Source organism: Pleurotus ostreatus, assembly GCF_014466165.1.
Source record: "Pleurotus ostreatus strain PC9 chromosome Unknown scaffold_3, whole genome shotgun sequence".
Lineage (NCBI taxonomy): Eukaryota > Fungi > Basidiomycota > Agaricomycetes > Agaricales > Pleurotaceae > Pleurotus > Pleurotus ostreatus.
Window position 1 is genome coordinate 1,399,454 of NW_023503158.1, and position 14,905 is coordinate 1,414,358.

The window sequence follows — 14,905 nt, forward strand, 5'->3', positions numbered from 1 at the left end:
TTTGAACGGCGACTTACCCTCCCTGTACGTGCTATCTCATAGAAGCACGAAAACCAGCTGATGATCTGATCTCAAGGAAACTCCATGACAGAATTAACCTTCTGGGCCCTGGCTATCGTAGGCGCGTAACTTTCGTTAAGATGTGGCTGGCAGTCGAGTCATGATTCTTTCTGAGCACGTATCGTAAAGATTATGTCTGAAGGCGCGATATTTGGTAGCGGGTAGCGGCTTTGGAGTCCCTTGCTGCGACATTGCCGCTGCGACCGGACGCGGTCTCAAAAGTAGTAGGAATCACCTGACTGGCGTGATTTTGACAGGAGGGTAACTGACAGTAACCTCCAGAGAGGACGCATTTTACGACTTTTCGAGGTACGGGCCACTGATATGAGACAGTATTAAACGTGGGTAACCAGTTTCAATTACCTCCTAGACTCCAGTGATCCAAATCAACCTCTAACCGCAAATCGTTTCGAGTCCCTCACTCAATACACACGCCGTTCCTGGTGGCCGAAGTCAGAAATATTGCTGTCCCGAACCAACGAAGATGCCGCCAAATTTCGTGAATGTGCCTTCAGGCCTTTTCATAAACATATATTCATGCTCCTGTTAGGGAAATACAGTGACATGCACCCGGACATCGTAGGACCAAGTTCTAAGAGGCAATTTTACTGAAGTGGGATATTACTGGATGAGTTGTAAGCCTTTGCTCCACCAGACACGTCCTTGACGTCACTTACTGAGAAGTACATGACGGTAGATTGCAGCTTATGCAGGGGCTTGAACCCGCGTTTATACGCAGCGAGGGAATTGTCGGCCTCTGTATCATCAAGCTGGGTTGCGGAGTCAGAGAAGTCAACCGTGCCTTGTGGATCGTAGTGGTTCTTCGCACGAGAACAAACTATGTCGGCATCTGGAAGGATCTGTTAGAACTAATCTCACGTTTGGAATGGAACGCGTACAGTATACGGGCGCAGGAATAGACACAGATCGTGTGGAACGTGCGTAGACATGACAGAGGGCGAAAGAGAGGGACTGCAACGCATCGGCGCTAGAGGGCAGGGTGAATTTGGGAACAGACTTGGAAATAAGAGAAACACTCACGTAAAGTTGTTCTCCTGTTTGCGATGCAAGGCATCAGGTCTCAGCTAGGTCTAAAGGTTCAAGACTTACATCGTAGAGAACCTATAGAAGATATTGAGAGCTTAAAGGTACCTGATACAGCAAAGAAACTCACGGAGTAATGCGCTGGGCGACTGGTACCAAGAAGGCCTCCGTGACTTTGAAGGTAGAAGTCAAATTCAGTTGGGTGTGCGATCTCTCGGTCCACGACGGTACCAGCAGGGCAATTGCCAGACCGATCACCATCGCGCTCGTTTTGTGGGAAGAGTCGAACATGGTGTCGCTTGCCTACCACGATGATCGTGATCTTCGGACTGATTTTGAGTTCCTCGCATGCCTCTGAGACTAGCAGTTAGGAAAAGACTTCGTCATGGGCCAGGAAACTAACTTTGGAGGGATGGCAATTCTTCAGAACACAAAACTGTCAGACCATCAGTGGTAAAAAAATCATGATTTGCACCTTTATCGAGGACTTGAGAAAACTGTCCTTCAGAAACACCATCTTTACAACTGAGGGTGAGAGTGCGTCAGACTTAGGACTTTTCCGTCTTACCGCGATAGAAAATGATCCGTTTTGGTGCGGCGTTGGCCGCACCCTTGCCTTCCATCCTCTCCCTGTACGATATGTACATAGTCAGGATATGCTGGCGAGGAACAACCATAAGCTCGATATCTGATCGAAACACATGTGCATACGAACTTTGGCCATGTCTTGCAGGTCCTCGATCATCTCTTTCCTAGATGTCTGGACACGACTGTCTGCAATGTATTTGGCGCTGTCGGAATCGACATTGGCTACCAATGCTGTAAACGAGGGCCTTCCATCGGACCCAGGAGCTGGGTGGATAACATCGGCCCCTATAGCATAATATGAGATGGGACACATTTAACCCCAATAGCACGCACCCATAACAATGGTCGGATTGTGAGGGTCAGTAAGAGCGGATACAGATGCTGGTTCCGGGATCATATTGATACCACCGAGCTTGACATTGATCCTACGAATCGTTAACGCATGCACAACAATGAAGCAACAAGACAAACTTCAAGCAGACATTGGCATAGTACTGAGGTTTTGCACGGAAACACTTCGTTGCTTTCAGACATTGCGTCGCAACGCCTACCTTTAGAGAATCTTAGGTAGAAAAAGGTGTACAAGAACACCCGACTTACTAGCACATCGCCAAAACTGTACAAAAGTGAGGCACATTAAACTGCGGTGATGGAAATCTATTACTCACTGCTTGACGGCGGTGTAAATATCATTTCCACCTTCCGGCAAAATAACGACCAAGAGGTTAGGCGGCGCTTTCATTCGTGCAACAACTTCTTGGCCAGCAGCACGCAGTTGCTGTGGAACATGGGTTGAACATGGAATAACAAGTAAGCGAAGGAAACCACTCACTTCGGCAATGCGGCCCTGCCCATTTTCCCATTTGATCAGTGGAGCGGTGTCATTGACTTTGATTCCTGGTGAAGAAAACTTGAGCCACAAGCTACTCGGCGAGGGTATCACGAAGCGCACCAACGTCGCGACAGCTCTCTATGAGGCCCACAACCATGTCGCGTGCTGCTTGTTCTCCGAAGCGTCTCTGTTGTTCGTAAACGATGACAACCCATCTGTCAATGGAGACCGGCTTGACGAATCGTTTGTCAACCCTAGAAGTCGTGTCAGAAGGGGTCGTCAATTGGACAAACGACGTACATATTCCAAGACCCATTGCTTGGAGTCTGTGAAGAGATTTTAATAGGCCCCCCGCATGACGACGAAGAGGCGTACTATGATGGCTTGCTTACTACCCGCGCCGTACCTAAGTTTAGGTGGAGGAAGAACGCGTGCTTGCATTCGAAGGGGGCCTTGAGCTGAATCAACGGACATGCCGAATTGGCGAATGTATTCCGATTGCCCATAGTCCAGTACCTTCGTACCTTAAGAGTAACATAGCTTGTTTTATCAAGAGGGACTCACAGCAAGACCCTTCCGAATACTGTCCAGCCTAGCGGCCGGCCTCTTTGTGGCAAAGTCGATAACGGCCTTGGTCTTTTCGGGAGGTACTTGTTTCCTCATAATCTGACCCGGGGGCACAGTGCACAATTCCAGCGGAATTAAAGCTCCTGAACCAACCTAAAGGAGTAGCGATGTGAAACCAACGCTGTGGAATACACAGAAAGTGGGCATACTTCAACGCAAATGACATCAGGGAACTGGAGGGGTCGATTCTGGGTCTTATGGAAGTACTCTGCGACAGTCATGGAGTTGCCTTCACGCATTGTAAACGTGAGGTCGCGAGCGCCGGCGGCACTGAGTTTTTTTATGACGCGGGGGATCTCCCGAATGGTACCTTCCTGACTGGGATGTTTGGTATTGACGCGAAGATTGGTGATGAAACGCTGAAGTCGAAGTCGTTCTCGGTCTGGGAGACCACGTCGGGGAGCAAGGGCATTGGGATCGCGTTTGCCAACGTATTCGAGGCAAACGTCCAAAAGTGCACCGCTTTTGTACATCGTGCCCGTTGAAATGTCGACATTGATGAGCATTTTGTTGATACCGGGCCGCACAGATTGAAAGTAGCCTCGCCACAGTTCGAGACCAGAACCAATGTCTTGAACCTCTTTGTTCGTGAAAAAGGACCGTACATTGAAGGGGTACTTCATGGTAGGCTCCATACGAATGACCACATTCAACGCCTATCCCGAAAAGTTCAGAAAAGGTAAGTACAGGTGTAAATGACCCTACATCGACTCACCGTAATTGCTGTCAGCACCGAGTTGTCGTGTGATTGGGCTCCTTGTATGAATCGCCGAAGGACTCTAAATAGGTTAAACTTTTAGGGAGTAAAATGAAAGCCAAGGAGGAGCTGACTCTGGGTTGATTTCAGCCACTTTCATCAAACGTATCTTGTAGACACGCGGCCCACGTCCTGCGGCCTCTCCTCTATTCTCTGTAAGGCTGACGTCGAACTGCAAGTTCCGCTATGAATTCAAAGTGTTGTTGGTGGAGCAGTGCTACTCATACCTCCTGGGAGCCCGAGTCGCCAAAGGGCAGTTCCCGAGCAATGAACATATTCTTCCTCCCATCATACACTGCCAAATGACGGTATGTTGAGCCAGGTATTTGCCATGAGCTCGACACAGCTTACCACCACGAGGCGTAAATATTTGAGGAGCTATGACCATCTGAAGATGTTTAATGAGGTCCATATTCAAACGCATCGGCAGAGTCTTCTCCGATGGAGAGATAACTATGTCCAACATGATTAATGGGTACACCGAAATCATGACGTTACTCTACGAACCAACTAAACCGAGGTGTAAGCTGTGATTTGCCACAATACCAGTCAGAGCCACTCACCATCATAATGGTATATGAGCCCGTCTGGTATAGTCGTCACGAATGAATTAACGAAAATTGGAAGCGAGCGTCCGCTACTCCCAAAGTCTGGACGTCGAACGCCGACAGTTTGAATATGCGAGCTAACCACGGGCGTGCCCATCGGAGGGGCGCCTCCGCGACCACGACCTCCACGAGGAGCGGAACTACCACCTCGGCTTCCTCTACCACGGCCTCTGGATGACATCGAGCTATCTAATGTTGAGTTATGGGGGTATAAGCTGGGTACAAGGGAGAAGAAAGGAAGGTAATCTTCGAATCTTTACTGCCTTTGTATCTTCGAATTTCGATCCCATGTCGTACCTCGCCTTTGAAGTTGTTGCGGTCATGTGAGTACCTCAAGGCAGAACGCCACTTCTTAAGCGCCCGAGGCTGGGCACAGGACAAGGACATCCGATACTTTATATTCACGATCCACGTACATGTGCTGAAAGAGAGAAACGGCCCTAATAACTCTTAGCGTAACTCTAGTTGCCGTTCTGACGTTAAATACTGACCTCTATTGCCCTAGATAAGGCGATGTTATGCTGCGATGTTGAGTTCCACTGGTCGACGCGCGCGGCCACGATCTCATCGACTCATCGATGACCCCGCAGCCGATGATTGCGCAGGTGAGCGCTATGTGACTCACCAGTACCAGTTAGGACCTTACGGGGACCAGACGGTTTGCCTACATGTTGTTTTCATTCTGTGAATGTGCCCTAAACGTGTACGCTGCAGTAGCGCTTGTTGCCTCCTGAAGGACGCGCATTCACAGCAAGCTTGTACAGCTCTCCTGCCAAACATGTTGTCGGCAGAATCGATCACCGTTGCCTGCTTGCCTGCCTCGAGTCCGTCTTCTGACGTTATAAGCAGCAAAGTTTAACCCATTTCTGGGTCAACGACCAGAAAACAACCTCTGCCTTGTCATCGCCCGCGGCTGGGAAACAAGTAACCGTTCAAAACTCTCGTACTTACTCACAAGGATGATTCATCGCAAGCCTGTGCCGCCTTACGTTCCTTCTCCGAATTCTCCAAGCCCCCCTTTCGATTTCGATACATTGTCCACTCATAATAACAGCGATTGTACCTCTGCTCCACCGGTAAACACGCCGATGACTTATACATCTCTCTGTGTAACTTACGCACCATGCACCCCTCCCTCTAGCTACCAGATGGGTGGGAAGACATGATCCAGCAAGCCATGGCTGCCAACCTTGACACTGTCCACATAAGACGTAACCTTACGAGGCCGCCCGGAATATCCCCTGTACCTTCGAGAAGGGTAAGCCGGAATGTTTCCTTATTGGCCGATAAAATCTCTGACTTCTGGTGCTAGCCTACGTCAAGTTTGACCCCTTCCCTGCCTTCAGTACAGCCGCAGCTAACTGTACGCTCACGGAAGCGCCATGAGGTAAGATATACAGGCTTTTCACCGTTTCTCTGTTAACTAACGCACGCCACTTGTAGATATACCGCCCTCCGACGCCACCTCTTCCAGCTCCCCGACATGAGTATGGGCTTCGCCATAGTATGATACAGCCGCACGGCGTAACGAGGTCGGCCACGGTAGGTTGATGGCGGATATTGGAATTCAAATGTCTCGACTCATTCGTTTGCATAGACTTGTTCTGATTCGTTGTCTTTCTCCTTTCCTCCGCGATTTTCCATGCATCAAACAACATCCAACGGCTCTTCAAATTCCACGCTTAGCGTTGGCATACCCAATCAACCCCGCAGACCATACACCACACCAGATAGGCCGCACCACCTAGTCCATGAAGTGCGGTTGGATAATTTATCAGGGGACGATCGATTCAAGTTCTCTGGGGTCAAGGTTTCCCGACGCACGTCCCTGCTCTCTGGCCACGGCGACGTGAAGCATGGAAGAAGTTTGCGAAGGCGGGTTGGCGCCTTGGGGTTAGTCTGCAGGCTGCGTCTGCGGAAACTCGGAGAGGCGGTGGCCACGCTTTCTGTTAAACGTTAAACATTCTGAATACTCGACGCATCGTCAACCTGGATAGAATATTTGGCCTGTAGCCTTAGTTTGGATGTAGCTTCGTAGTGGTTAGTTTCTCCAGTAGTTTGATACTACTCAGGGGGATAATTTATTGTACAAGCATTCGTAAATAAACTGACAAAATAGCCATTACTCGATCACAGACTGTCATGATCATCATCCAGCTAGAGTGCCATTCTCCACTTCAACGCCTTATGAACTCTCGTTACTAGTTCCACGCCCGCCCGTTGCTTTGTACAACTGTACTCAGTTTTATGATTTCTCTGGCTCCTCATAGACCTGCTTATTGCTTTCGCTTACACCGAATACCATGGCCAAAGACAATGGCCCCGAAAATACCCCCAGTGGCAGGGAGATTTTCGAATCGTGTTTCTCTGGCGCTCAATACCCACCTCGCATACCTCGGCTTCGATCGGACCCAGTTCCCCAATACCATAGGCTACCCCATTGTCTCTCCGAATTTCGCTCAGAAGAAGGCAGAGCATACCGAAAACACCGGCTAAAGACGATGCACAAACATTTACAGCAATTCAGCCACCATGATCGACACTACACAACCGATGCTGCGAAAACATGGCTGAACGATGGAGTTGCAGTCACACCGGAGCGCGCAAAGGACCTCGAGGCTCTGTACGAATCTGAGTTATTGGGGATTTGTGGCGGGGGTGATCTCCGCTGGACAGAATTCAAAAAGTATGCGTTGGCTAAAGAAGCAGGTGTGTCGACGTGATAGCCTCTTGCAGACATTCAGGTCGCCATTCTGACTGACGGTGTGAAGAACTATGGACGATATTCCATGATGAACTAGATTTAGACGGGAACGGACATCTTGACTCGCAGGAGCTTGACCTTGCACTGCGGAAAGCTGGTGGGTGGAGTTATCGCTACTTCATGAGAACTCACTCAATCCGGACATGAATGTAGGCATCGAGCTTCCTCCTGCGATGCTTTCGGACTTTATGGCATCCTTAACCACTTCACCACACTCACATACCATCACATTCAGTGAATTCCGCGATTTTCTTTTGTTGTTGCCCCGGAAAGTATCCACCACCGAAATATATGACTATTATAGAGTCAGAAAGTTCATGGGAGACGATGGAAGGGGCGTAGCCCGTGTTACCATGGAAGGTCTGCCTTTATATGTCCTTATCTACGCTTTGAGTTGATCACTCGACACACAAGGTGATGTAACCTTAAGTGCCGAAGACAAACCACCGGCTCTAGCCCATCCCAAGACGCCGCTCTCGACAGGGCCGTGGCAAGGTGCTTCAGATGCGCAGGTACTAGATGAAGACGATGATGATTTCTTCGAGGAGGACGAAGAGGAACATCAGTGGTTAGAAGGGCGTACAGCGCTTAAGTTTCTGCTTGCCGGAGGCATTGCTGGTGCAGGTGAGTATGTACATTCTTCTTTGCTGTGTACTTGCTAAAGATAAAAAAACCATATCACAGTGTCACGTACATGCACTGCGCCGTTCGATCGACTCAAAGTCTTCCTCATTACGCGCCCGCCAGATCTCGGAGGAGCATCGCTTGCGAAACAGTCCGGTATTGGTGGTGTGAAAGTGATAGGTACCGCTGTTGCTCGGATATACACTGAAGGCGGTATCCTCGCGTTTTGGGTTGGAAATGGTCTCTCAGTCGCCAAGATCTTCCCCGAGTCTGCCATTAAGTTCTTCACCTACGAGTCATCCGTGCGTATCCCCCCTTAAGCACTATTACACCGCCGTTAATTGAGATGAATGCATGCTTGCTTCTCGGTGTATGCTGTAGAAACGCGCATTTGCGAAGTATTGGGATCTTGTAGACGATCCCCGTGATATCAGCGGTGTTAGTCGCTTTATGTCGGGTGGGATTGGTGGGATCACCAGTCAACTAAGTGCGTGCCCTCGCTTTGGATTCAATACATGCATTAGAACCTTCTCATCCTTGTGGCGGCACGTAGGCATTTACCCAATCGAAACCCTGAAGGTAAATCTAGCCCACAATAGCTCTTTGCGTGTATCCACGTTAACCTATCTTCCAGACCCAAATGATGAGCAACACCGGGGAGCAGAAACGGACATTACTACAGGCATGCCGGCATCTCTGGGGTCTGGGAGGGATGAGGGCTTACTATCGAGGACTCACTGTAAGCATGCTTGTTTCGCGTATGTATTTCATGAGTTGTTTCGATCCATTGTCCCCTGCTCATTAGATCGGACTTGTCGGCGTTTTCCCGTACGTCTGCATCCTCATTCGTTGACATTTGCACCCTAATAATTGGTTCATATAACCATCTATCTGTGTCCGCCCCGATGGATACCACCTACCCATTCGCGACACCTCTTCCGTACGTAACAGATATGCTGCGATCGACATGAGTACATTCGAGGCTCTTAAGCTCGCCTACCTCCGCTCGGCCGGCAAGGATGAACCTGGAGTCCTCGCTACTCTCGCATTTGGCAGTATCTCAGGGAGCGTCGGTGCCACAACGGTCTACCCACTTAACCTCGTGCGTACGCGATTGCAGGCGTCCGGTTCCACAGGGCACCCACAACGATACACCGGTGTTTGGGATGTTACAGTCAAGACTTTTGAACGGGACGGTTGGAGAGGGTTTTATCGCGGTCTATTCCCTACGCTAGCAAAGGTACGTAATGGGCTTTTATCTTTTGCTATGTTCCGTCATTGCTTGGATGCGTTTGCGACTGTCACCTGCACTGTTGCGCCAGGGCGTTGGTGTTTTAATGTCTACCCCGTTTTGATGGGATCCAGTGCAAGTGGCATACGTACACAGCACCTGGACGACCTTCGACCTCCCTGTCTTGTTGTTTGCGGTGGTCAGGTGTCGCCATGAGATAAATCATTCTCCTTGATCCTCCCTCCCTTTCCCGTTCTTTTCTTTTGTCTGTGTTGTACGTCAATATGTTCGCTCGCTGACTCTGACATCTCCTGCTGCAATTTGACGTGTATGTACGCTCTATGCTCGATTAGGTTGTTCCAGCTGTGTCAATATCCTACGTCGTTTATGAACACAGCAAACGGAGGCATGTCGCCAGTTTCATCCCCCTCTGATGACGACTGACAATAAAATAGACTTGGCGTATAGCCTGCTCGGTCAAGTGTTGGTTTCGCAGATGTAGGATCTCCCGTGGAGGCCCTTGGAATGAAGTACCGCCCACGCCAATTCAAGATATGAAGATGGCACTCCCGTGCTACCCCCTTCGATCCTGGCGCCTGTGACACACTATACAGGCACCATACTTAGATATACAGCGTATCCACCAAACGACAATTTAATACTATGACCATATCCGTCGCGTACACTTTGCTATCTAGACTAGACTTGTCATGCTTGCTTTCCTATTTCAATTCCGCTCCCTTAGTCTCGCTTATCTTTTCATTCATGTCTACAATAGTTCATCGTAGTCCACCATTTGCACTGATCCGTTGTATATATCAGCATCCACAAGTCTTCGTCGCTTCACATTTAAAATGTATCCATCTATCTATGATGAACATGTCCGTCTCAGCCGATGTAAAAATGTGCTTGGTAGGAATAAATTGCAGGACGAAAAACAGGATGCCGAGATTCGATATGCTACATCGAACGGGAGTCGAACCCGTGCCGCTTGCTCACAAGAATGGAAGGCAAGCATGATACCGTTTCACCATCGATGTTATGACGAACGAATCATCATGAAGTCACTCGATGCACGCCTTCAGTTTAATCAAATCGTCCACCGTCGGTCTGTCACACACTGAACTTCTTGGAGACCGAACTTGGAGGTAGAATCAATCTCTTCAGGGCACCACAGTGCCTGTGGTGGCGTGGTGGCTGCGCGGTACCTTTACAGGAGACATCCTTTGATAAGAACCACCTTGGTTCGGCACAACGCCGTACCTCCAGCGTGCCATTTCCGGGCCAGTCGACCCACTCCGCCACATTGATTCCAATTCCGCGTGCCTCTGGTCACTCACGAGGAGATGATAAGCTACTTACTCCTCATCTCACGTCAAGGTGCGAGCTAGGTCTTTTCGGTCTGTCTAGGTCTCAAACGACACGTCGACTGATGGATTTATCGTTTGGCATTGTCACGATGGCGAACCAGGCAAAGTCCGGCTGGCGAAGTGGTTCGTCACGCTCTCGCCGAAGAGCAAGGCGAAGATTGTGAAAGAGGTGACGCAGTTGGTGTTAGCCAGACGGGCGAAGATGTGTAATGTTTTGGAATATAGAGGTGATCGGGTTACTCTGCGTACCATGGACGCGTCGAGGCTGATACCGGATGTGTTAGATACGAAAGTGATATATCGACGCTATGCGTCTCTTTTCTTTGTCTGCGGGGTAGGGGCGGACGATAATGAGCTCATCACGCTCGAGATTATCCATCGCTACGTCGAAATACTGGATCGGTACTTTGGGAACGTAAGCTATTTTCGCATCTCGAAGTACCCTCAGCTGACTGGAATTTTCTACGGAGCTCAGGTGTGCGAGCTTGACTTGTACGTTCACTTGTCCGTTGGGTGGCATATGCTTCCAGCTCATCTGCCCTTTACCTGGGATTGAAGGATATTCAATTTTGATCAAGCATACGCGGTACTGACTACTCCACGATCTGCTTTGGATTTCAATTCACGACAGACTAGATTCTCGACGAGTTAATATTGGGCGGAGAACTTCAGGAACCATCAAAGAAAGTGGTCTTGTCCGTGGTAAGGGTCTTCCTAGTCACATACACCACCAGTTCCAGTTCCATGGGGCCGTTGTTGAGAAACTTCGGTCGCCATTCAGCGGCATGCTCCTTTGGTTCCCTCCTCCTGGTCAAACCCACATTCGTCTTGACCAAACCTATTCGTTCGAACAGATCGCCGCATCGGACTTCCATGTCGTAGAGGAAACACTCGACAGCACTCTTAACGCAGCTGGCCTAGTCTGATAACCCTCGTCGACCCCTCATCCTCCGCGGTGCATTACTCATTCATTCATTGATATCATGTGCGCATTACCACCCCACCTATCCACTTATGCCTTCTCTCTCTCATGCTTCCCGACCCTCTGACCATGCAGCTGACATCCCCGCCATTTGTGTGCAGGTACATCAGTTCCAGCGAGCCGAAATAGAAGATAACGTGCTTGGTCCGTGGAAGTTTCGTTGGAGACCCACCTCGTGTACTGACAACGCAAAATAGGCGCAAAGTCGATCTTCGAACCCATCAGGACGTCCTAATCTGCATTTTGGGAACGGTTCTTTTGATGGATTATTGCTTGTTGCTGTTTGTGAAGTATGGTTTGTGTTGTATTGGGACAATTGGATAGAGTTTGCAGAAGGAACTATACTCCATTCGCGTCCTTCGTGCTAACAAGAAATGGAGAACTTGTGATACTATTCGTCCAAACATTCGAGACGAAGATACTTTTAGACATCATATTGATTCCTTCATCCATATCTCGGAAGCACTGAGTATCAATGATTGAGCCACAGCCAAGCCCAGTGTCTCGCATGCGGCGTTGTCTCGTCGTCCCCAATACCTGTCGAGCTGTCGAGGTAGATATCGGTGGCTATAGGAGCCTGTAAGCCGACCGAGATGTGGGGAAGCGTAGGAAATTGTGGGGAAGCCAATAGAAGCTAATGCGGGGAAACGCATTTCTGATGGCACACGACTGATTGATAGGCAGGCCCGTGGCCGTCTGATATCTCCATCTACGTACGGCGTATGATTTGAACGTGGATGCATGGCAAATATTTTTGGGGCGGGAGAATCTGATTGTTAGGTATTGTAGTGACATTTATGATTTCATGCTAACGGCTCGGATGCAGGCGATGAAGGAGAAGCCCGTGGTAAAGAATGCAAGCAGTTGATTGACTCGAGCTCTTGAGTTCTTGGTGGGCGAAGTGTTGATTAAATGAGGGTTCTGTATAGCATGTATATTCACTGTCTGTGAGCCAAGCGAGCTGAGGATATGAGAGCTCGAGTCTGAGGCAGTGAGTCTCCGCGCTCGATCATGATCGAGAACGAAACTGGGGAGGGCACGTTTACGCAGTCGCGGGTGTGAAGGGCAGGAGTTTCAAGAGGCCTACAATTATTTGATCACTAGCATAGGAAAATACACAGCGTTCTCGGATCGCCCAAGGAGTCAAACGCACACGTTGCCCACTAGTACTTATGCAGCTGGATGTGTTGACTAGGGGATTAGTATTTCTGTCCTGTGGGTCGCAGCGTGGGGTATGAAGCACGGGTCATACCCTTTGATTGATAAGGACGTAGACATTCCTGGCGAGTTTATGTGTAACGGCAAAGCGGGCCTGGAGCAGAGTGCACACGTCGCTGTGCGGTAGTTTCCATGACTGATGCGTCCGAGATAATTACGATGTCGGTCGCAGCCGCGGGGTAATTGCCAGAGGAGGTAATTCGGCGTGGATATTCAGGGTTGGACGGCGGAACCCGCAGGTAAGTACCAAGTCCGCGACATGTCCCCATTATCAGTAAAGTAGTCATGGCGGTACGCAGACGGCGTAATTGAGACATCGGGTACGAGGAGGCGACATTGTTACTCGCCGGATCGGCGTTTCAAGGCTGAATACGGCGAGAAGTAGCCTGGAGGAAGCGACCGACCGCTGGCCGGAGAAATTATCGAAGAAGTGGAGTCAACTTGTGGAATCTCATGGTAAAAAGATCTAGTCAAGGTCCGTTTTGGACAATCAGTCAAATGCAGAGTTGCAGATTGCCAAGCGGAGAGAAGATATGTTTCAAATTGTGTCGGAGCAGGGCATTCCGATATAGAGGAAGGGACCCCGACCGAAAGCCGATGGTAAAATAGGTGCAATCGTAGTGGGTAACATAGCCTGGACGCCGTTGAGCCAGGCGCAGCGGAACTGATCTCTCGATCAAGCAGTCTCGCCTGCCCGCCTTATCGTCCAATCACGTTCGAGTGCCTTGTCATCCAAACACACACAAACACTATACTGTCCGACTGCTTTAAGCGGTGTGAAACTCATCTACGCCTAAATCCCATCTCATCTTGCTCTCAGCCATGGCCAACGTCTACCACAACGATCTCCTCGCCCCCTACCTCGCCCTCCCCCAAGGCGACAAGGTCCAAGCTGAATGTGCGTACGGGCGCTGCCATCGACGCTATCTACTCTGACATATAGTCCATAGATGTTTGGATCGATGGTGACGGTGGTCTTCGTTCGAAAACCACTGTATGCACTCTTCTCTAGTCTTCCCACCCACCGGTTACTGAACTATCGTTAGACTGTGAGCAAGAAGGTCACCGATATCGGCCAACTTCGCATCTGGGACTTTGATGGATCATCCACCAATCAAGCCCCAGGCAATGACTCCGACGTCTACCTCCGCCCAGCTGCCATCTTCAAGGACCCATTCCGTGGCGGCGACAACATCCTCGTCCTCGCCGAGACCTACAACAACGACGGCACACCAAACCGAACCAACTACCGTCACCATGCCAAGAAGATTATGGATCAGGTGAAGGATGAGGAGCCGTGGTTCGGTATTGAGCAGGAGTACACACTCTTTGACGTCGACGGGTCTCCTTACGGATGGCCGAAAGGCGGCTTCCCGGGCCCCCAAGGTCCTTATTACTGCGGCGCTGGTATGTTTTTTCGTCCCAATACCTCCAGACATCCTTATTCACATGCATATAGGCACTGGAAAAGTCTTCGCTCGTGATCTCATCGAAGCCCACTACCGTGCCTGCTTGTATTCAGGTGTCAACATTTCTGGTATCAACGCCGAAGTCATGCCATCGCAGTGGGAGTTCCAAGTTGGCCCTTGTGAGGGCATCTCCATGGGTGACCATCTCTGGATGGCCCGCTACCTCCTTGTTCGCATTGCCGAGCAATGGGGTGTCAAAGTCTCCTTCCACCCCAAGCCGCTCCAAGGCGACTGGAATGGAGCCGGCGCCCACACCAACTACTCCACGAAGGCTATGCGGGAGCCCGGAGGAATGAAGCATATCGAAGCCGCCATTGAGAAGCTGTCACATAAGCACGACGAGCATATCGCCGTGTATGGAGAGGACAACGACATGCGATTGACCGGTCGACATGAAACCGGCCACATTGGTGCCTTCAGCTCCGGTGTTGCCAACCGTGGCGCTTCCATTCGTGTACCAAGACATGTTGCGGCTCAAGGTTTCGGCTACTTGGAGGACAGACGTCCAGCTTCTAACATCGGTTAGTATTCCCCGCACTCATTCTTCCTGTTTGATCATTAACACTTCATTCTTAGACCCCTATCGTGTCACCGGCATCGTCGTTGAGACCACCCTCCTCGGATAATCATACACCCCCCGCATTAGACATAATAAACTAGAGAGAGCCAGTATTCGCAGTTTGTAAATCGAGATATCAATTACAAGGACGTTTTATTTTGCATCATTACTA

General features: G+C 49.9%; 5 protein-coding genes and 1 non-coding gene across 6 annotated transcripts; 4 read left to right on the forward strand and 2 right to left on the reverse strand.

Annotated features, from left to right (window-relative positions):
- Window positions 1-665: 665 nt before the first annotated feature.
- Window positions 666-4,697, reverse strand: PC9H_004960 (uncharacterized protein; the record flags this gene model as incomplete). Its single annotated transcript, XM_036774540.1, has 24 exons — window positions 666-910; window positions 960-1,048; window positions 1,102-1,115; window positions 1,171-1,182; window positions 1,235-1,458; window positions 1,508-1,525; window positions 1,580-1,621; window positions 1,673-1,763; window positions 1,820-1,977; window positions 2,026-2,117; window positions 2,164-2,243; window positions 2,293-2,308; window positions 2,361-2,470; window positions 2,525-2,589; window positions 2,645-2,778; window positions 2,825-2,850; window positions 2,900-3,040; window positions 3,089-3,244; window positions 3,301-3,807; window positions 3,867-3,930; window positions 3,983-4,080; window positions 4,136-4,203; window positions 4,260-4,361; window positions 4,472-4,697. 24 exons carry the CDS (start codon window positions 4,695-4,697, stop codon window positions 666-668), a joined length of 2,778 nt encoding a protein of 925 aa, XP_036633042.1.
- Window positions 4,698-5,664: 967 nt separating this feature from the next.
- PC9H_004961 (uncharacterized protein) lies at window positions 5,665-6,476 on the forward strand (the record flags this gene model as incomplete). The annotated part of the gene is made up of 5 exons (XM_036774541.1): window positions 5,665-5,668; window positions 5,726-5,774; window positions 5,840-5,903; window positions 5,960-6,058; window positions 6,114-6,476. 5 exons carry the CDS (start codon window positions 5,665-5,667, stop codon window positions 6,474-6,476), a joined length of 579 nt encoding a protein of 192 aa, XP_036633043.1.
- A 343-nt stretch (window positions 6,477-6,819) lies between these two features.
- PC9H_004962 (uncharacterized protein) lies at window positions 6,820-9,569 on the forward strand (the record flags this gene model as incomplete). The annotated part of the gene is made up of 11 exons (XM_036774542.1): window positions 6,820-7,225; window positions 7,288-7,377; window positions 7,434-7,640; window positions 7,695-7,904; window positions 7,965-8,206; window positions 8,286-8,391; window positions 8,458-8,483; window positions 8,539-8,643; window positions 8,710-8,732; window positions 8,856-9,144; window positions 9,489-9,569. 11 exons carry the CDS (start codon window positions 6,820-6,822, stop codon window positions 9,567-9,569), a joined length of 1,785 nt encoding a protein of 594 aa, XP_036633044.1.
- A 527-nt stretch (window positions 9,570-10,096) lies between these two features.
- Window positions 10,097-10,175, reverse strand: PC9H_004963. The gene has a single exon. It is a non-coding gene; the product is annotated as a tRNA-Gly (tRNA).
- Window positions 10,176-10,755: 580 nt separating this feature from the next.
- AP1S2 (AP-1 complex subunit sigma-2) lies at window positions 10,756-11,431 on the forward strand (the record flags this gene model as incomplete). Its single annotated transcript, XM_036774543.1, has 5 exons — window positions 10,756-10,920; window positions 10,981-10,997; window positions 11,064-11,091; window positions 11,142-11,207; window positions 11,240-11,431. 5 exons carry the CDS (start codon window positions 10,756-10,758, stop codon window positions 11,429-11,431), a joined length of 468 nt encoding a protein of 155 aa, XP_036633045.1.
- Window positions 11,432-13,527: 2,096 nt separating this feature from the next.
- On the forward strand, window positions 13,528-14,800 carry GLN1 (glutamate--ammonia ligase; the record flags this gene model as incomplete). The annotated part of the gene is made up of 5 exons (XM_036774544.1): window positions 13,528-13,603; window positions 13,656-13,699; window positions 13,752-14,112; window positions 14,165-14,695; window positions 14,751-14,800. 5 exons carry the CDS (start codon window positions 13,528-13,530, stop codon window positions 14,798-14,800), a joined length of 1,062 nt encoding a protein of 353 aa, XP_036633046.1.
- Window positions 14,801-14,905: the final 105 nt, after the last annotated feature.